The sequence below is a fragment of the Cyprinus carpio genome, chromosome B14 (assembly GCF_018340385.1).
Source record: "Cyprinus carpio isolate SPL01 chromosome B14, ASM1834038v1, whole genome shotgun sequence".
NCBI lineage: Eukaryota > Metazoa > Chordata > Actinopteri > Cypriniformes > Cyprinidae > Cyprinus > Cyprinus carpio.
Genome location: NC_056610.1, coordinates 16,290,185 through 16,312,985, shown reverse-complemented (window position 1 = coordinate 16,312,985; position 22,801 = coordinate 16,290,185). Strand labels below are relative to the sequence as shown.

At 36.7% G+C, this 22,801-nt stretch overlaps 1 protein-coding gene across 1 annotated transcript; it reads left to right on the top strand.

The window, feature by feature from the left end:
* Window positions 1-3,343: 3,343 nt before the first annotated feature.
* LOC109066090 (cystine/glutamate transporter-like) lies at window positions 3,344-14,882 on the top strand. Its single transcript, XM_042738237.1, has 12 exons — window positions 3,344-3,803; window positions 7,046-7,172; window positions 7,701-7,816; window positions 7,952-8,077; window positions 8,645-8,744; window positions 8,823-8,867; window positions 8,990-9,113; window positions 10,728-10,831; window positions 11,563-11,659; window positions 11,983-12,132; window positions 12,907-13,084; window positions 13,368-14,882. Exons 1-12 carry the CDS (start codon window positions 3,518-3,520, stop codon window positions 13,421-13,423), a joined length of 1,509 nt encoding a protein of 502 aa, XP_042594171.1. The 5' UTR covers window positions 3,344-3,517; the 3' UTR covers window positions 13,424-14,882.
* The last annotated feature ends 7,919 nt before the right edge of the window (window positions 14,883-22,801 follow it).

The window sequence follows — 22,801 nt, the reverse complement described above, 5'->3', positions numbered from 1 at the left end:
TCACTGCTCAAGCTGAAAACACAGCCTGACATACAGCATACACACATACACACAGAGAAAGAGAGATTAAAGGATGTTTGGATACACGCCTGGGGCCTCCTTTATATAGGAAGATTCCACCATTCTGCGGGAGAGGATGGGTTTGATCCCTCTCTTATTTCTCCCTCTCATCTTAGAATGATTCTACAGAGAGACGACCACTCACCCTTCTTCACATTTCTTTCCTGAAGCTGGCCTAAAGTACACAATCCCCAACAGATAAAGAACACCTTAATATGTGGACTGCATCTTCTGGCTTACTTTCTTAAGAGGTTAGGAGGGCTTTGTGGCACTAATACTTGCAAATATATCCCATAAAGAAACTTATATGGAAAAGAAAAGGAGTTTAAAAAGAAAGCTCACTCCAAAATGAAAACTTATCCTCATGCTGTTCGAACTGTATGACTTTCTTTCTTCTTTGGAACACAAAAGGTGAATATCCCAGACACTCTTTGTAGAAAAAGTGGATAGGGAATGTAATGCATCAAAATGACAAAAAACACATCTTAAAAGTGATTCATAGGACTTCTGTGCAACATTCGAATTCCCCTGAAATCATATAATAGCTTTGTGTGAGGAACAGATTGAAATTTAGGTTATTTACTGCTAATTTTCTGCTCTACTAACCTGACAACTATTACCACTAGTTATTGTCAGTGAGTTGAACTCAAGTTTGATTCATGCACAAATCATTCAGATCAATCAACTGAATGATTGAAAAGATCAGATAAAAAAAAAAAAAAAAAAAAAAAAATTCACAAATTTGACATTACTGCTTGTATCAAACATGACAAGGACAGCTAGATGGATGTTAAGATTATCAGTGAAATAGTTCACCCAAATAAATCTTTTACTCACCCACATGCCAAGTCTGTACAATTTTCTTCTGTGGAACAGAAACGAAGACATTTTGATGAATGTCTCAGTGTTTTATGGAAGTCACTATAGTAACCAGTTCTGTTAACAACATTTTTTTTTTTTTCAAAAATACCTTTAGTATTCTGCAAATGAAAGAAAGTCATACAGTGTTTGAAAAGATATGATGGTCTATAAATGATTACAGACTTTTCATTTTTGGGTGAGCTATCCCTTTAAATTACAGTTTGTTCCTCACACAGATCTATTGAATGGCTTTTGAAGACCTAAATATTAAAGTATATGTACACAGTAGGGAAAGAGTCCTTTAGTCTGCGGTCTTTATGTCAAGCTGTTTGCTTGTTGTTGAATATTGTTAGAATTGCACAGCTTTCTTCTTACAGATAAAGATTTGAAACCGTGATACATGTGCTTGCCTTCACTGTTGACTCTTTCTGTCCCATGACAATCTCTTCTCCCCCTCATCGTATTATAGTTTATTGGACAGTGCAGGAGAGATGTTTCTTGAGAGTATTGTTCTTGCTATTCTTCTTCCAGCATGGCAAACAAGTGCAAGGACCAACCAAGGGCATGTTTTTGGGGTCAGTTGTTCAAAATTGGTATGGGAGTGTATAAGATATATTTGTTTACTTTCATGGTGTCCTTTTATGGTTTGTGTCTCCTTTTCAATAACTACACACTGTGTACCACAGAGTATCACAAGTTTACTTTGAGCAGCAAGAAGACCTTCAGCTCAAGATTCTTATGTGCCATAGATCTATGCCACAGGCAAGGGGAGGAAAACTAGTCTAAACTGTTCTCAGCTTGGATGTCAACATCCAACAGTAGTCCAACATTTACAGTAGTGTAAAAATCTATAACATTATATCTGTAAGGAATCTATCTATCTATCTATCTATCTATCTATCTATCTATCTATCTATCTATCTATCTATCTATCTATCCCTTTTGAACTTTCTAGTAAAAGAAAAAAAATGTATTCTGAGAAATCCTGAAAAAAATGTATCAGGTTTTCCATAAAAATATTAAGAAACTGTTAAACATTAATTAAAAATGATTAATTAACAGATTACACTGTAAAAGCAGACAACCATGGAAGCCAGTTTCCGCAACTGAATAAGAAAATAAAATAAAAGTAATTGCAACTTTTTTATAAAGTCAGTATTGTGTAATATAAACTCGCAATTCCAAGAAAAAAATGATACAGTCAAAATTGTGACTTTTTCCTCAGAATTACGAGTTTATATATCACAATTCTGACTTTATAATACACAACTGCAAGTTAAGTAAGAATTCTTACTTACATCTAATGTCACAATTCTAAGAACACACCCCGTGTTTCCCCTTTCTGGGGTTAGCAGACTCTGAGTTTCCAACAAAACCCTATTTCTGGAATACATCCCAGATCTTTTAAATTATAGTGTATATATAATATAGATTGAAAAAAAATGTTACAGTACATTTATCTTTATAAAACTATTTTAAAAGTTATTTGTGCAACATGATTCTCCTGTGGCATATTATTACAAATCTGTGCGAAACATACTCATAAAAGGAAGTTACATTTCAGAGGAACAATGACAAAAGTGTAGCCACAACTAATGGGGATTTCTGCACAGTCATAATGATTCAAACAGTCATACATGTAGAGTCAGACAATTTTGTGGGAGTTATACAGGTTACAAAATTCAGCTATGGTGTAAAAACACAACACTGAATCTATCTCAGATGTGTGTCTGAGCCGATCTGATGTAATGTTACATCAGCCTCCCTCTGTCTTCACTCTTATTTACAGAACACTGTATCAGGCTTTACTGGAATGGCTTTGTCTGAACTCACACACACACACACACACACACACACACACACACACACACACACACCTTCTCTCTCTCTCTCTCTCTCTCACACACACACACACACCTTCTCTCTCTCTCTCTCTCTCACACACACACACACACACACACACACACACACACACACACACACACACACACATACATACAGTAACTAATGCCATGTGGTTTGACTTACATTCATTTTCAAAACTTATGTCAACATTAAGTATAACAAAAAGATAACACAGTCTGTTCACAATCCTGGAAACATGAGTTTGTTATCAGTCTACAGTCTGCTTACTTGCTAATCAGAACACGTCTATAACAAGTGGAGTGAAATGGGCCTTTGAAAGAATGAGAGAAAACAGCGAGTTTTTCAAGTGAGTGCCGGATGTCTTTGTGTGCTCTCCATGTTTCATGAGGAAAGGTGAGAATCGGATACTATTGCTGAAGCATCATGACTCAGGGCTATGCTGCTGCCACTAAACACATAACTACAACAGGAAACGCCTCCTTTACTCACACATTGCCCTGTAAATTACAAAAAAAAAAGAGGAAGAAAAACGGTAAAGGAGAGAAAAGGGGAGTGTTTGAGACACTAAAAAGGCCAGAGAGAGAGGAAAGAGGTGTATTTGTTTAGACTTGTCACAGCGTATCAGAAGTTTGCTGTGAGAACACCTTCCACTCAGGCCTCTCATGTGCCACTGGTAAAGGGAGGCACACCACGCTTTGAATTAATGTGTGTGTGTTTGTGAGTGAGCAAGATGCCCAGAAGGACTGTGTCAGTTCCCCATCCCAACGGGGATCCAACTCCAAGTAATTTTGGAGAGAAAGACCCTCTCAATTCAAATGGAGACCCCCACGCCGGAGCCCCCGAGGAGAGGGTGGAACTGCGGAAGAAAGTGACCCTGCTCCGAGGAATCTCTATCATCATTGGGACGATCATTGGAGCGGGGATATTCATCTCTCCAAAGGGAATTCTGAAGAACTCGGGCAGCGTGGGAATGTCACTGGTGGTGTGGATTGCCTGTGGGATTCTCTCTCTTTTCGGTAAGTGTCACACACAACACATACCTTAACATATGCAAACATGAGTGTGTTAACATGTGCATATGCTCTCACAAACAGACTCCCATTCATCTTTTTTCACACACATTATAGTTTTGACGAATGACCTAAATATCTCTCCCACTTGTCTGGAACAATCAAATTCTTGGTTCCTGATAGAATCAACAGTTGCATTTAAATTTGAGGAATTGTACAGACGCTGACTAACCATTTGTTTGCGGTTTTGATATTGTGACTAACCCAACAGCTCTGCTGACGTCATTCACAGTCTTTCATCATTTAGGACACACCACTTTGCTAACTGAAAAAAATAGTGTTCTTAAAAGGACATTTGACTAAAACATTAAATTGTCATTTACTAAGCCTCATGACATTCCACACTTTTTTCCAAGGGACATCAAAGGAGAAAGTTAGCAGGTCTCGGCTGTCCCCTTTTTCTCACAGTGAAAGTAGATGGAGACAAGGGGCTGTCTAAACAGGAAAAATTGCACACTAAATGCATTTTTTGTGACATTTGATACATTTGTGTGAAGAACAAAGTCATTCACTAAAAATCCTAAAGAAAACTTTTTGTCATGGTCTACATTCACATTCACAGTATGGACTTAAGCAGCTTGGGCATTCTGCTAAACGTCTTATATTTGTATTCACAGGTTTTTTATGTGTACTCTAACATGTTTACTGCACATGGGTTGATTTGGCTCTCCATAACTCACCCTTTTCCTGACTGATTAGAAGAGTACTGCTAGTTGAAGTCATAAAGAAAGAAAGGAGGACCGGATGATTGTAATCACATCTAGAAGAATGAGTGGGCACAGTGGAAAAAGCTGCATTTGTTCAAATAGTAGATGGAAAGACCTGTCTTGCTTAAGTTGCTCATTCAGTACATTGCAAAAATAGTTAGACAAGTTAGATAACTGAGTCAGGGCAATCATTTCACCAATACTTTGTTAAAATATGTATTGTGCCAAATCATGATCCTGTTACATCAAACAGAAAAGTGTTCTATCAATGACTGAAATTTTTATAATATAAATTTTTTAGTTATATTTTACAATAAGATTCAATTTGTTAACACAAGGATTCCCAAACCTTTTTTTGTAGTTGAACCCGTTTGACTTTGATTATCAATGAGTTGTACTAAGTATCATGTATTAACAATCAACAATTAACTTTCACAGCATTTATTAATCTTGGCTCATGCTAATTTCTATATATAAAGTACATGTATACTGTACTACAGACATTTCAAGTTGCATATTAGTTAACGTAAACATTGATAAAATGTAAATTTAACAATAACAACAATAACTATTAATTAACATTACGCTGGATTAATAAATTCCGCAAAAAATATTTTTTGTTATCTCATGATACCTAATCCATGAATTAATTTAAATAAGTTGATGGCATTAGAAATTGTTACCATAATCTTTAACGTTACCATAATAGGGCCTTTCGCACCATGGGAACCTTTTGATAGTACAGTACATGAAACTAATTGTGGAACTACCCACTTTTTGGCATTTTCGCACAGCCAGAACTGGGTGCGATTTTAGTACCAGACTGCCTTTTTCGAGAACCAAATTAGCTCCTACTCCAGAGCAGGGTCTAACCAGCAGGGGTTACCCATGATGTAAGTTTCCATTGATTGGCCAGACACTTTTAAAAAAATGCCCTCACCCGCCATGATTTAAAACGCTGTGTAAAGTATGATGAACAGCGATAGATGGACGGACGCTGAAGTGCAGGCACTTGTAGCAAATGTAGCACTGCCAGTTGTCCTTGGAGATTTTTAGTCCTCCTTTCCGTTCTTTTAATCGCTTTACGTATACGTCGACATTCCTTGTCCATTATTGTGAAACCCACGAGACACAACAAAAACATTGCTCCTCTCACAGCGTCCTCCATCCTCCTGTTGTTAACGTTGTTCTTCTTCGTTTTCGTTGTTGAATGCCATGCACAAATGAGGTCGCTGTCGACCGGCTTATGTCACTTCCTAGTACACAATGTTGGTGCGAATGCAACCCTTTAATGGTACTGGGAAATAGTTTGCGCAAAATTGTACCCCCTACTTTAGTATTGTAAATTTAGCTCTGGAACTGGTGCGAAAGGCCCTAATATTTAATGAGACATGACAAAACCTAAACTTGATTGTTACACTTAATTTGCTATATATATCGTTTTCAGTCAACATTAGGGGAAAAACCCTTTGGTTACATGGATGCGAGTGAGAAATACTGGGTTCAGAAAGCCCAATATATCAAACAGCTGCAATAAAGAAATTGATGGGAAATGGCCAAAATGGCTTTAGATAACATAACTAAATAATATCACTATAAAATCCAAAGAGTAAATCTGCTTACTTGGCAATTGATGCATGACACATACAGCATTCAATCAGGCTCCACTATGAACAGAAGATGATCTGTCCCTAATTCATGACATTAGAAGGACGTTCAGGTTATACTGGATCGTCTCTAAGCAAGAATTTCAGGCTACGCATGAAGAACATGAACAGAGGGCTCCTCTTATGTGTGGCCATGCACGATAGAGGCCAATATTGTCTCACGCTATCCTTTGACAGGGAGGAGAGCACGGTCTGACACCATGGAGGTTGATGGCTTCGTGTGTGTGTCGAAGAAGAATTAGTTTGTGTATAAGAAGAGCATTGTTTGACAGTGTGTTTATTCATGTGTATGTCAGGAGTCATTTCACACTTGTCAGCTTTCTTTTGTGTGCCGCAGCCCACAGGCTTTGAGGAAAAGCTGAGCCGCCGTTTAAAAAAAAAACCCTGCCCATTCATCCACAGTTTCTCCAAGAGACAGAATTTCTCAAATCTGCATTCTGAACTCTCCTGTTGTACCTTGTATTTTAGAGCTTTCTTTACATTTACCTTTTGAAGCTCACAAGTCAAGGGCTGCGAGTGAAGCAGGCTTTGATTCGAACTGCGTATTCATTAAAACGTTAAAATGCATAGAACTAAAAAGAGCTTGTGTAACTGCCCTCTCAAAGAACGAACAGATGGTCCTAATGAACTGACTTAACCATGCGCCTTTAGGGTTGCTTTGCAGGTGTTGTGTAAATCTTGCCACCTTCCTGAATAGTTATGGCACTCGCTCTCCATGACTGGCCTTTGTCCAGCCACTGTCACCTCATTTTGCCAAAGTATGAAAGTTTTGCCTTCATTTCCACCAGCTATTTCTTCCTTTTGTCTCTTTCAGGTGCTCTATCATATGCTGAGCTGGGTACCTGTATTAAAAAGTCTGGCGGCCATTACACGTACATTCTGGAGGCGTTTGGCCCGCAAGTGGCTTTTGTGCGATTGTGGGTCGACATGATTGCCATAAGGTCAGTAAATCCTCATTCATCCTCCGTCTTCATTGTCAGGTCTCTGGAGAACTGCCAAAATAAACAAGCACAATCCCTTCAACGCCTCAAATAAACACAAGCAAAGTCTCCCAGATGAAGGTGATCTCTCAATATTACTGCTGGGCTCCAGCAGTCATAGAATAAAAAACAGAGATTTAGTGTCTTGTGACAATGAACAAGCCATCACAAAGGCTCTCACGGAAGGCTCAAGGGCTGGATGCAGCAGGTTCATATGTAATCACACCACCATCAAGATTAACATCTTTAGCTGTAGTTTAACAGCAAACCAGAATTACATGAAAGAGTGTACATGAAAGAAAGTTTCACCTCAGACATTTGTAGGGTACAGTATATATGAGACTCGTTAAGTGATTTAACAGAAAAATGCAAGATAAGATGTTCTATTGTAATCATGATTCATCACAAACATCATCAGAACCCCCATGTTTTTAAAAGATTACAAGATGTCCCAGGACACAGTGCTCAGCATTAATTTTCTCATCTTGAACCTGCAGGTTTGGCTGTGATCGCTCTGGCATTTGGCCGCTATATTTTAGAGCCCATCTTCATGCCATGTGGAGTTCCAGAAATTGCCATTAAATTGGCCACAACAATCGGAATCAGTAAGCTTGAGCTAATTCATATAATTTATATTTTTGTATATAAATATAGTGTTGCTTGATTACAGTGTGTTTGTATGGCCTGGTTTATGTGTGCAATATTAATTATAAATTATTGTGTATTCCACTTCACTGCAGCTATGGTAATGTATCTAAATAGCATGAGTGTAAGCTGGACTGCCAGAATCCAGATCTTCCTCACATTCAGCAAGCTGCTCGCTATGGCCATCATCATTGTTCCAGGATTATACCAACTCTTCAAAGGTATTTAGTTTGCATTATGCTTTTATTATGCTAAAAAGCTATGGCTTCTTGATTAACAGCTAAAGACAGTAGTAAAATAAAAATATTTACATCTAAAAATGAATTAAACTAATATATTTAAAAAGTATACACACCACCATTTAAAAATTTGAGGTCTGTAAGATGTTTTTATTTAAATGCATAATTTTACTATTTGTATTACTTTTTTAAAAGACATAATTTTACAAAATTTGTTCTTCAAATAAATGCTGTTCTTTGGAACTTTATTAATTTACAATTTATTTAAATTATTTTTTAAATCAACATCAATTATATAGTTTTATGTGTATTATGTATATATATATATATATATATATATATCTATATATATATATATATATATATTACATTTAGTCTTTCATTTCCTTTTATATAATGTTGGAATAACCATTACTTTTGATTATTATTTATAATTAAAGGTCCACTCACTAGAAATAGGTTTGCCTTAGGAAAAACTCAAATAAGGGTGAATATCACTTGTGTTAGCTTAGCATAATGCTAATCATTTGCCACTGGTTTTATCTGCAGGGGAGACCAAAAACTTTGAAAATGCATTTGAAGTCAACACCATAGATTTGACAGGACTTCCTCTCGCCTTCTACTCAGGGATGTACGCCTATGCCGGCTGGTGAGCCCACCTTCTAATTCCACAGAAATCCAATAATGCCTATAAAGTCTTTGAATACATTTTTTTGGTCTCGTACAGGTTTTACTTGAATTTCGTGACTGAGGAGGTGGAGAATCCTGAGAGGTTAGTGATTGGATATAACAAATGTGATTTCTGCAGAAGAGGTTTGATGGTTTAATTCAGCTGTTTCTAGCATGGAAAACCAAACCGCAGTGATGATTTAAGTGTTAATTTCCATTCCCTAGGACGGTGCCTCTTGCCATCTGCATCTCCATGGTGATAGTAATGATCTGTTACACATTGACAAACGTGGCATATTACACTGTGATGTCAGCAGAAGAGCTGTTAGCCTCCAATGCCGTAGCTGTGGTGGGTCACTCCCTGTCTGCTTCAGTCACACATCTTATTCAGTAACCCGCATGTTCTGTTCAAAAACAGGTGACTTCCTGCATCGTCCAGGTCAAATTGACACGTATTGGATTCAGTGTAATTCCACAAAAATTATATATATAAATATATTTAAAAAAAAAACTCAAGTACAATCAATTAACTTTTAATATCAATACGTTTCACACATTACAAAGAATGAATATCTGAATTTATGATTTATAAAAATGTTTTTAACCGCTATTTTTGACTGCCCCTTCCTCATACCTGTGGGATGTTTGCGATTACACATTGTTTTATGATAATATCTTGGTCTAAACCTAAAGTAATATTGACAAACTCTATATCATCTGAAAGGTTTTAGACTCTAGTTTTCATATTTGGTGACTGTTTTTCAAAGAAATGACAGCGCACTAGATAAATAGCGATAGATTCTCCATTTATGATGTTGTGCCAAACATACTCTTATTCTATACTTATATCAAATATTAAAGTTGCCGCCCAAACTTTTTCTGAATAGGATGCCTACTTCATTTTGAAAATTATGGAAATATATGGTTCAGAACACTTAAACAATAAAAGGAAATCAAGAGCCCCTGTATATCATCTAGTGGAAAAGTTTAGCACTGCATCCACAAAATCTTACTTAAAAGTGAATTTTTTGAGATATAAACCTAAAATATGGCATAAAACTTGTTCAGTGAATGAGGTAAACAGTTTTTATTTTACATTATCACAGATTTAAACTTCTATAACTTTTTATAAATTTACTTTTATAACTGTTTTTATACTGTTAACTGTTTTTTTATAACACACTGACTTCTACAATAATCTGTGATGAAAAATAAAAGATTTAATGTAAAATTAATGTTATTATTTGCCTTAGATACATTATTGACCCGGAAACGTACGAAACACAAATTTTGTCAAAACACACATCAGCGTGTTGAAACTTTGCATGCCATGTTTCATGAACCTAAATGACAAAAAAGTCACAAAATGTAAAAAAAACAAAACAAAAACAAAAAAGTTAACTGATATTTCCGACATCTCAAAAATCAAACTGGGTGAAATTGACCTAGAACAATACAGTACATGAGGGTTAATTAACAACAGCAATGGCAAAATCCAAGATTCTAACATTTTTTCATGTGGCGGCAGTAACTGGATCTTTTTAGAAAGAGATATAGTATTTATTGTTGAGTTCAAGAACTTCTTCCTCAGTAAAGTAAATGTGATTACATAAAGCCAGTGGCTCTAAACGGCTGTCTGTTTCTCTGCTGGAGAAATCATATATCTCTCACAAATAACAGACAGCACCAGAATCTGTGTGCAGAGATCTCCTGCTAGGCTCTGAAACGCTCTAAAAGCTTTCTCATCTTGTTAGACGTCTGTAATGCATTCATTTATAGCCTGCGTGTCTCTATACAAGCTTGCTCTTTATGGAAAATATAAAGCCTTTTAACTGCACTGATTATTCATAAACACCAACAAGTCTAAAAATTGAAGATCAATGTTGTTTTCCTATTTTGTTGCACAAAATGAGCTCCTCTTTCTCACTCCCTTCCTTCTCTTTCCATTCATCCTTCCCAACAGACATTTGCAGAGAAGCTGATGGGAAACTTCTCATTTGCAGTTCCAGTTTTTGTGGCTCTGTCTTGTTTTGGGTCCATGAATGGATGCCTATTTGCTATCTCAAGGTGTGCGTCCCAGTTTTGAGTCTCCAATTACATTACTTGATTTTTAATTTAAAATAGAGTGATGAAACTTTTAGGAAAACAGGAAACAATTTTAATGATTTTTTGAGCGTATCTGTTTAGTGTAAAAGTACCAACTCGATCTCAGGAGAAAACCTGCAAAGAACAAGAGTGTGTTGACAATTACCCGTAGAATATGAAAAAGCAATAATTTAATTAAAATTTAATTTTAAGCATATTTTAAATCTTTAGTCCCTAGTAAGTAATATATTTAAGATTGATTTATTTCTTACTAAGTGTAGTTCAAATCTAATAACATATTTACTGACATATTGCTCAAGACATACTGATATAAAAATAATAATTAAACTTTATTGGGAACACTACTTATGTGCACAATGCATACCTATTAATGACGATTGTATCATGATGTTTAAATAATATATTAAAACATCTTTAAATGCAAGATATTTAAAGTACAAAATTAGTGGTTCCAATTTAGCAGACTTTAAGTATACCAGTTTAGTATACTAAAAGTACAATTGCAGGGTATTTTCATTACGTACGTACAGTAAATATGTAAATGTATTTTTAGTACACTTTGCATGAAATTAATGCATTTCAAATACATATTTTTCACTAGGGGTTTCAAAGAATATTCAGAATATCAACTTTTTGTAGATCTTGGCTCATATTTACAGTGGATGTTTTAACATTGTGTCTCTCTTCCACAGAATGTTCTACGTGGCCTCTCGAGAAGGTCAGCTTCCTGAAGTTCTCTCTATGATTCACATACGCCGACACACGCCATTACCTGCTGTGATTGTCCTGGTGAGTCATAGATGCACACATGTCCCACTCAGTGGTCACCTGTGCTGATACTCCTGTACAGCTGAACAAAACCATTTGCAGCATCCTTTCCTGCCACATTTTAAACATTTCAAGTATCAATGTTCAGTGATGATAAAAACATAAATTACTCATAATAGCAGTCTGGGCTTATACACATTTGAAAGCTTCAAAATAAATATGTTCATACTGTCAAACGACTCAGAAGACCTTTAAAAAGGAACAGAAAAACTTTCACTTTACAGGACCACTTTTTGTCAGCATGTATTTCTCATGTCTACATGCCTACTTTATCTTTCTTTCAGTATCCGATCACACTACTGATCCTCTTCTTAGGAGACATCTACAGTTTGCTGAACTTCATGAGCTTCCTGCGCTGGTTGTTCATTGGGGTGGCTGTGGTTGGCCTCATCTACCTGCGCTACACACGCCCTGATATGCCACGACCATTTAAGGTGACCCGCTTTTCTCTGCTGGCAGCCTATTATCTCAGATCTCATACATCTCTAATGTAATATAATGGTTAAATATCTACATGTAGCTGTTAGGAAAACAGAGCAGATTGAATTCTAAGGAGCAGAGGTGAGCCAAGCTATTGAGATCTCAACTGTACTCTGTCACTTTGTTATTGTGTCCACTTAATCTTAGGTTGCTCCAGGGGGCTCTTCTCTTGGATTGGTCAACTGGTGGTTATTTTGGATAAAAAGTGCCCTATAGACTGTGAAGTCAACATGAACAAACTGAGCTGATGTTTTTTGATGCACTGAGTACCCGCTTTTCCCTGTAGTCTTATCCAAGCATTTAATTTGTCATAATGAAAAAGTCTAGCTGATCAAACTAGAAGAGGCTGGGTGTAAAAACGGAAATTAATTTATGATACGGTTGTGGATCCCTTTTAGATATGAAATTGAAGATTTTACAGATATCCATGACAATGCACCAAACATGTTGTTTAAAGGAAATGAAAATTTACACTTATGACATTCCAACTCTTCTTCTGCAAAACACTACCTGTAAAGGTCACAATAAAAGGGCCATTCAAGCTTCAAAAAGGGCACACAAGCATGATAAAGGATCATGAAAATGATCTGCTCACTACATTCCATAAGTCTTTTGGAGTCATATGATTTATGAGGAACAGACCTACATACAGTCTAAACTGGAAAACACATGCGGCTTATTGCACTTTCCGAAGTCCCTCTTTATCTTTGTGTTTTTCTCTTTTTCAGGTCCCTATTTTCATCCCTGCTGTGTTCTCCTTCACCTGTTTCTTCATGGTCTTCCTTTCTCTATATTCGGATCCAATTAATACAGGGATTGGCTTTGCCATCTCTCTCACAGGCATCCCTGCGTACTTCATATTCATCCACTTCGAAAGAAAACCCAAATGGTTCCAGAAATTATCAGGTCAGAGGTTACATAAATGTAAATGGGAAACTTCTGAATATGCGCAGAAGTTTTTGTCTAGTTACACATTAATAATTCATATAATGATGCCCGACATGCCAAGCAGTTTTTGATTATATGACTAAAGTGTTAAACTCTTGGAAGAATATTCTCTGGAAATGAATAAAAACAATACTCATTATGCAAAAATTATGAAATGTATGGAAATATATTCTAGATCATATCATATACATGATAATTAGTGAGGTTGGTTATTAATGTTTGTTTCCCCTGTGTTTCTCAGACTCTGTGAACAGATCACTACAGATCATCTTAGAAGTGGTTCCTGCCGAACACTGACCGTTATCCTTTTTCTTTGCACATATACTGTATGTGTAGGCTATGTAGTATATGTTAATACATGTAGTATCTAGTACAGTAGTTCTCAACTGGTGGGTCACAGCCAAAAAAAAAAAGGTTGCAAGTGTGTTCTGAGTGACAGCAGAGAGAGAACAATCCTAAATGCAAATAATTAAATGCCACTGAAGCAAAACCAGTTGAGACCTACTGCTGTCGTACTGTATATCCAAAATGAAATACAATATCTCTGATGCCCCTGCCTCAGTCCACCTGAGAAAGAGACGTGACTGTCATTTCAACACATTATTCATTTTCCAATGCTGTGAATCACCTAACGTGACTGACATAAAGTCCATGCATTTTACTGGTGATTTAGAACATTGGCCAACTTCCTCTTCCACTTATTCAATTTGCACTGCTATATCTTTATCCACGTCAATGTCACAGACGTCATAACAAGTGATTCCACTGAGGTGTGACTCAAGAATGGGCTCAGCCAGGGATTTGGACATAATCTGTTTCTCTCTCCTCAATGGCTGAGATATTTGAAATTCTGTTATACAGACATGACTGTATGTGTACAAACTGAATAATGGCTATGAAATTATGGCTATTTTGTAGGTTCTTGTCTGACCATTAGCATATCATATACACTACAGTGATATTTCTGTATACGATACACTGGATAATCTGATATTTCTTTTGGCTGCAATGCTGTTTTATTGTACCATGCAGGAGAACTCCACAGAGCACTGATTTATGTTGATTATCGCTCCAGAATTGATTTTAAACCTGTTAACAACTTATTCGCCCATTCAACTTGAAAATTAATCTTATTTATGATCAGTTTATGCCCAAATGAATTGGCAGTAATGATTTTGCACATTAAAACTGTGTGTGTTTAATTACTGAATCACCCACATACTGTATATCCTGATAGGACACCAGCCTACTTGATAATGACTGGGTTTAATTAAATAAGTATTATGTTATATTAGTATGACTGTTTTAGAATTCACATTTTTGTACAGCATATTTTGTAAAACTGTATTGACTACTACAGTAATAAACTTATAAACTTAAACATTTAGCAGAGATGCATTTAGGTTAACATTTTTTACCTAACATGTGTTCCCAGGGAATCGAACCCACAACCTTGCACTGCTAACGCAATGCTCTAACACTTGAGCCACAGGAACACTATAGAAACAACTTTTGTAAATGTAAGCTACAAGCAAACTTTGTATGGCCAATTCTACCAAATCAAATACATCTATTTGTGTGTATCTCTGTTATTGTTGCAGAATTCAGATGATTGTTCAGAGGTATTATATAAAAATATTTGAATGTTCTTAGCATATCAATATTAATATTTACACAAACTCTTTTTTTGTTAACATGCATATTTCATTACATACTACCATATGAACATCCAATCAATAAATCGACAAACCTGAAATATCATTGTTATGGTTTTTGGTTCATTTTGAATCGGATATAACCAAAAACTGACTTAAATCAGTTGTGAACTCGATAATGGCTATAAAGAGTTCATTGATTGAGTCTAATTCAATCTACTAACTCACAAGTGATGTTGAGACAGAATCATTTTGAGTCATTTTGTCCGGCTCATTAAAGAGAACCTTATCATGAAAGTCAATTGTTTGCAAACTGGACAAAAACAATGGAAACAAGGAACAATGATGATAACTTGTGATGAAATCTGTTTTCACAAATGTCTACATGTTAGATTCAAGATTCAAAGATTCAAGACTAGATGTTAATTTCACAAATGTAAGTATTTTTTTTGTTTTTTTTTGGGGTGTGCCCATTTTAGTCACTTTGGAGTACTGCATTAGCTGATCCGGATGTCGACACTCAATACAAAAAACTTAATCCATCTACCAGTGCAATTATAGATTAATTATAGATTACTCTTCCCTAAGCCCATAAAAGTCCAAATTTAGCACATATTCTCTTTGAGTCTAATCACATTCAGAGTGGCAATCTGGACCATGTGGTGTCCTAACATGACTTGTCTTGGTGTATAGTGGGGCCGTATATTGTATATGACAGGAAATATAATGTTTAAAGCAAAAAATGTGTTCTTGTGTCACACTGTGAAGATTTTGATCAATGAACAGGTCTTACTTCACACACTCTGCTGTTGTAGAAAGAGACCAGTCAATGAAATAACTGTAGACATGCAAAAAAAAAAAAAAAAAAAAAAAAAAAAGGGTAAGTTGTTGGTATTTGAAGGGATCTAGGAGCATGATTGATCCATTCCACTTGGATGATTGCATTACTCCTCTAATACCTCAACCGCTTACTGAGCCTCCCCGGGAAGATGAGAATACAGTAAGAAAGAAAACAGAGATGGCTGAGGAAGAAAACCTTACTTCACCCACAAAATCATATTAATGTGAGTGTTGGCACCACCAGGGGTCCCATATCGCAGGCAACACAGCTCAAATGACTTTGTGAATAAGTTGAAGCTGGTGAAACGGGATTGAGTGCCAAGATCATGGCACTGGCACAACAGACTAACACACAAACACACTCGAGTGAACATACATCCCTGCCATTGTTGGACAACTGCCCGGTACAACAACATCAAGAGGAGGCCAGTTCCAGTGATGGGCATAATGCCATTACAACAAGAAGGAGCATGTTTGCTCATACCAGTTCATTCACACAGTCTTAAGATCAGACTGTGGGGAAGTCGTGGCCTAATGGTTAGAGAGTTTGACTCCTAACCCTAAGGTTGTGGGTTCGAGTCTCGGGTCGACAATACCACGACTTTTGACTCCTAACCCTAAGGTTGTGGGTTCGAGTCTGCTCCCAGCATAAATGGCTGCCCACTGTTCTGTGTGTGTGTTCACTGCTGTGTGTGTGCACTTTGGATGGGATAAATGCAGAGCACGAATTCTGAGTATGGGTCACCATACTTGGCTGTATGTCACGTCACTTTTTATTTTCTTTTTTTTTAAAGATGGAGGTGCACAGCTTGGTTAGTAGAGTTATGCTGGAAACCGTACAATCTTCACAGGAACATGGGAAACAACATAGTGCTCCATGCTAAACTAGACATCACTAAAAGGGACAGAATCTGATAAAAGTGTCTGCTAAATGACTTAATGTAAATGTAAATGTAGAAGGAATAAGAATGGACTTTAACATGATTGGTACGTGTACAGGTGCAAAATGATGGAATGTTGAGACAGAGTATTTCCTTCACCATCCATTTTTTTAAACTAACTAAATAAATATTATTATCATGATGACAGGCTGGCATTTCAACCATTTTCCCATTGTCTTTCTTCCATAGGTTACTTCTGCAGTTCCAGCTGCTGTCACATGGGGGAGATAGAGTAAAGCTCAAAAATCAGGCCTCCATACATGAAAGAGCTAAGAAGAGGTTGTGTACTGTGAGATCTCCATCGATCAGTTAGACACAGCAGCTGCTGCTCACAACAACAAATAACTTTGTGATCTATAATGCATTTTCTAATCCGTGCATCTGCACACTCGTTCATCTCCGTGATTGGCTTCACGTCGAAGATCAACAGCTCCTTCGGTCCCTGCAGACAGGGTCATGATTCTGCCTGACAATAAGACAGTAGGACTGATTTACACGTTCCTATACTCTCTTTTAAAACCTCTGGTTGCCGTCACATTTCAGACACTTTTACAGCTAATAAAGCATCCATCCAGGGCCGTAACCACCACAGGCGCGAAGAGGGATGTGTTGCTTTCAATATTTAGATTAGTGGTCAATCAAAGTGGGTTTTTGTAAATCAAAGTTTATAAATCTTGATTTTTGGGCTTCTTCCATGCATCTAACAGCCCAGCTAAAAATGCAAAAATCGCAACAAATGCAGAAGCCTGTTATTTGTAACACGCAATCCTCTATAGTGGGTTTCTTTTGGGAAGACTGGGATCTCAATTACATCAACTGGAGAAATGGGACATGAAATGAGATAGCAAGGCCCACGTTATTTCATCTCGGCAAACATGTGCACACTTTGCATGTGTAACTAGCTTAAGTAAATGCATTCATTAACATGCAAATTTGTGACTATAACAGATCCAGTCTCAACCATCCTTATCCTGTACCTTAAAAATACAGTCAGTTGTGAAATGCTAGATCCAAACTGCTTACATTTATGCATTTGGCATTCTCCATGATCTCGGTGTCGTGAGCACCATGCTTGACTGCCTGACACTACATTAAGGGTGTATTCACACCAGGAAAGTCCGCTAGTTCACTTGCTTTGGTCCGGACCAAATACAATGTTGATTTTTTTTTTTTTTGGTTTGGTGCGGTTCACTTTCACACTGTCCTTTTTGCAAGTGAACCAGAAATTGTTAACAAAACCACACGTGTGCTAAGGTCATCCATTCATTGGACAGAAATTCTCAAGCAGGGAAAAGCAGGAAGTTCGAAAACAGGCTAATCATTTTTCGTAGTGCAATTGTTATTATTTTATTGATTTTCTGTTATCAGCTACAAACGCAATATGAACACAATATGAGACAATATGAGACAATGTCATCTATACGATGTTGTAACAAGGATTTTGCGAAGACTAAGAAGTGCTGCAAGACGGTTCCGGCAGAGAGAGCATGTTCTTATGTGTGCCTACCATGGCATACTGACAGTGGGCACTGCGCAGAAGATGGATTTGGTATAAAGAAAGCGAGAGTGAAACTTAAAAAACAGTGTGCATAGGAAAGCCATTGCCGGTTTTCGCAAGTGTCAGCTAACTGTGCGATCGCCCGTAAACACCACCCCCACCCCCCGGCTCAACTGATTTTTATGTGTCTTCTCCAGTAGGTGTGATATATAGGAATCTGCCCAAATGTCATTGAGGCAGCGTGTCTCTTTGGAGCTCCAGGTTGAACCACGACTCATTTTTCAATGGCTAGCAAATGTAGCGAACACAACACTTTCCCATAAGGCAACTCCAACTATGGGAGCCTTATAACTCAAAAGGCGCAGTGCTGTCTGCAATTGGGTTGGATCGAGGTCGGATCATATTCACACCTTAAATGAACCCTACCAGAGTTCGTTTGGAACCAAACTGAGACCACCTCTTCAGCTGGGTCTCAGTTCAGTTGTTTGGTGCGTATCAGAGTGCGATTGATGTATTCACACCTGCCAAAAAGATCCGCGCCAAAATGGAGAAACAAACCAGAGTTTGTTTCAATCGAACCAAACAAGACAGGTGTGAATACACCGTAAGATATATATGCCATCTCAAATAAGAATATTAAAGAGCAGGTTTTTTGAAAAATATCTCTTTTGCAGTTTATAACATAGCAATCCTTAAATGAAAACTATCTTCAAAGTTAGTCAAAAAACTGCATGATAAATAAAGGAGATATTGTCTCCCAAAAGAGAGAGTCGGTTCTGAATCGCCTTAACGAGTCGTCATATTTTCGAATCTTCTGCCTGTTACTGGTATACGTCACTTCAATTGAGTGCTCAAAATATCATGTTTTTGTGCTAATATGTGATTTATAATGCGGGAGAGACGAGTGAGTTAGTTAGGCTGGTGCGCCTGTGATACTGTTCTGCGTTCTGATTAAAAGTTAAGACAGAGTGTCTTTTGTCTGTTGTTCTTAAAACATTACAGTAGACATATTTTGGTTTACAAACTGTATTGTTTCATCAGTCACATTAGCACTCGGCTAACATATCCACCATTATTGTTTTAAGTGTATACAGTTTAGCAGCTAAACTTTAGCTGTGGGCATGATTTGCTTGCATGAGTGTTTTTGTATTTTATGTTATTATTATAAGAACAGATATGAGCACTATATTATAGTTTTATGTAAAGGTGCTTTGTCAGTGGTAACGTTAGCACTCGCTAACTTGCTCAAAGACTCCTCTCTGTGCCCATCACAACAGGCTTGGCCAGCTGAACAATCAGAGCAGAGTAGGCTTACGGAAGGGAGGGGTTTGCTCCGAACTTGCTTTGAATGAATCGTTTTGAAATCATTGGCAAATGGCTCTAATATTAAATGTATATTCTGAGAAAATTACAATGTTTTCTAACTTTAGACACATTTAAAACCTGTTGTAGGGGACTCCAACACAATATTATGACACTTTAAAATACCAAATGACCTGCTCTTTTAGGTATTATGAGTGTGTGGTGACAATATGAAAAGAGACGCAGGGTGACTAACCAATGATCGCATGCCCCATCATGGTCTGTTTCCATATTGTCTGTGTAACAGAGCTTGAGACTTTCTGTCCCAGTGCATGACTAGCACATTTGTATTGTGAATGTCCATTTGTCCGTTCTATAAATATATGTATGTTTTTATGCTGTGACTGGCAGACAAAGTCACCAAAATTACTCACACTCCATCTCTTACGGAGTGATTCACGCCTCCCTGACATTTCATCAGCCTTGGGGTGTCTGTGTGTGTGCATGTGTGTGTTGTTTGTGATGGTACAGATAAATGCATGCAACTCAGCCGATTTTCTTGGCATATAGTAAGAGCATGTTTATGTCATGCTTGTATTTATGGGAGTTCATATATATTAGCTTACATACACAGCAATAGGGTTTAACACACATTCTGATGATGGTATCCAAGATATTAAACACATTTAGAAAAACTTGTACACACTCAGTGCACCTGCAGAATAACTGCTCAAATTGGTGTCTTGTTTTGTGTGTGTGCATTATATACAGTACATACTATATATGTGACCCTGCACCTCAAAACCAATCATAAGGGTCGATTTTTTTTTTTTCATTGAGATTTCTGAAAGCTGAATAAATAAGCTTTCCATTGATGTATGGTTTGTTAGGAACAGACAATATTTGGCTGAGATACAACTATTTGAAAATCTGGAATCTGAGGAATCTAAAAATCTAAAAAAAAAATCTAAATATTGAGCAAATCGCCTTTAAAGTTGTCCAAATGAAGTTCTTAGCAATGCATATTACTAATGAAAAATTAAGCTGTGATATTTACAGTAGCAAATTTACAAAATATCTTCATGGAACATGATCTTTACTTAATATCCTGATGATTTTTGGCTTAAAGAAAAATCAATAATTTTGACTCATACACTATATTGTTGGCTATATACCCGTGCGACTTATGACTGTTTTTTTGGTCCAGGGTCACATACACAGTAGATGCATAAAGATATATGACATATTAGTGACAGCACTGTCCTATAGTGTGACATGCCAAATTCTGTAAAATATTTAGAAAATTATGCATGCAATTGGCATAAATTCTTGTTAATAAAAACACAGAACATTGATATTTTAAGATTCATACCATATTTTACAGCTCAATCACAATAAACTGCAAAAAGGTCATTACAAAAAGACCCACGTTTTAGTCCATACCTGTTAGCTTTAAGGTCATCTTCACTCTAGCACACTCCTAAAAGTTGAATTATGCAGAAATAAACATTGTTTATTCATGTTTATGCTTCCTTATACATAAAATAATTTCTTTGTGTGTTTGCAGGCCCATGTGTCCAGTGTAACAGTGAATACTGCAGCTTGCGCATTATTTATATTGGATTATTATTTATCCCTGTTGCTTGTGCACAGCAGTACTCATTTGTCACGAAAAGGACACAGAAAGTTCCTCTATTATCAGAGACATCCACACACACACAAACTTTATTGAAAATCTTGAGAATTAAGAATACCACTACAGACACATCTAGTCTGAAGTACCTTCATCTTAATTCAATTTTCAGATTCCAGTTTGTGTGACAATCAAAAAACAGACATTACCAGAAACTAAATAAGGACAAGAGCTCTCAGTGCTATCAATATATGACTGTAACAATCGCCCTCTAGGAGGGAATGAGGAAACGATGGAGATAACACAAATAAGTCTTTAATAATCCAAAGTAGAGACAGGAAACCAGGGACACATCCAACAAGTAGACCCGACAATCAAGAACTGAAAGGACTAGGGCTTTTAAAGGCAGGATAATTGGGGAGGAACGAGACACACCTGGAATCAAATTAACACAATCAACATGAGGAACTGGGTCACAGGGGTAAAAACACAAAGATAAATCCATAATCCTGACAATGACTTGTAAATGTGACAGAATAAAAATGAATGTATCTAAACAACAAATTCAACAACAGTACCATATATCCATGGTTTCACTACTAATGTTTTCAAACAAGTGATGTCAAAGATTTCCAGGATTCACAGACGAACAATTCATCCTATAATAAAAGACAGACAGAATCATAACCAGCCTTTGAAACAAAACTATAAGTATGAGACACACATTTGTGTGAGTGTAGACAAAAAGGCATCATGTGAAAGCCATGTGAAAATTATCTGCATGTGTCATCTACTGAAGTGACGCTACAGTTGTAACTTCCCAGTACCCTCAGACAAATGCTGCCATTGTATTCATGTCTTTAGATAAATTCTCATACTTTGTTTGGTTGTGCATGCAAATTTTAAACTCTATATACTCTCTGAAGATACTCTCTCTGCCCACCCCTCACCCTTAGGCAGTTGTCTACAGGGTGGACCACAAAGTCTTCACCTGTCACCTTCATTTAGACTCAAGCACAACATGTCTACAGACCTTTAGATATTATGGTCTGTTTGTGCATGTGTCACTATTTTTTCTCCTACAAGTCTCAGACGACTAACTCAAAATGTGTGCATGAATATTAAAACAGGTCCAATCAACATGTCTCTTTACATCTTATTCAATCACTTCTCCACTAGGGCAGATGTTGAGTTTGGACAATTGTTAACCTGCAGTCACACTGACCCCAGCTCACAAAGACATCAAAAATTCTTATTGTTTTTTTTTTTTTTTTTTAGTTTCCATTACTTCAGTATGTCATCTGTTGAGTAGGGATGCACAATATCTGTACCATTTCAGTTATTGGCCTACTAATTTTTAAAATGCATATTGAATATAAACTGGCCAATTAATTAGATGTGAATATTCAGATTACATTTGCCATCATCTTTAGCAGTTCTCAAAATGAATATCCATTTTTTGTAGTGTACATTATAAAGTCATGTAAACTGTAAATTTGTTAATTAATTTATACAAATTAATTAGTATCAATAGTATAAATTGGGTATATTATATAAAAAAAAAAAAAATCATGAATCATGACTCAACCATCATTTTTGTATCTATGCATTTTCAGTACTGAAGGGAAAAAAAGAAATCTTTCTAATATCCCAGTGTAATTATCTTTGCAGGGTGATAAATCTGAAGCACCTTAAGACATGACCTCATTTTGTTATGTTCTTAGAAAACACACCTATTTATATGCCTATTTATTACAAACTTTTAAGAAAAAGCCACTAATTTACAAGTTCCTTAATTACATAATA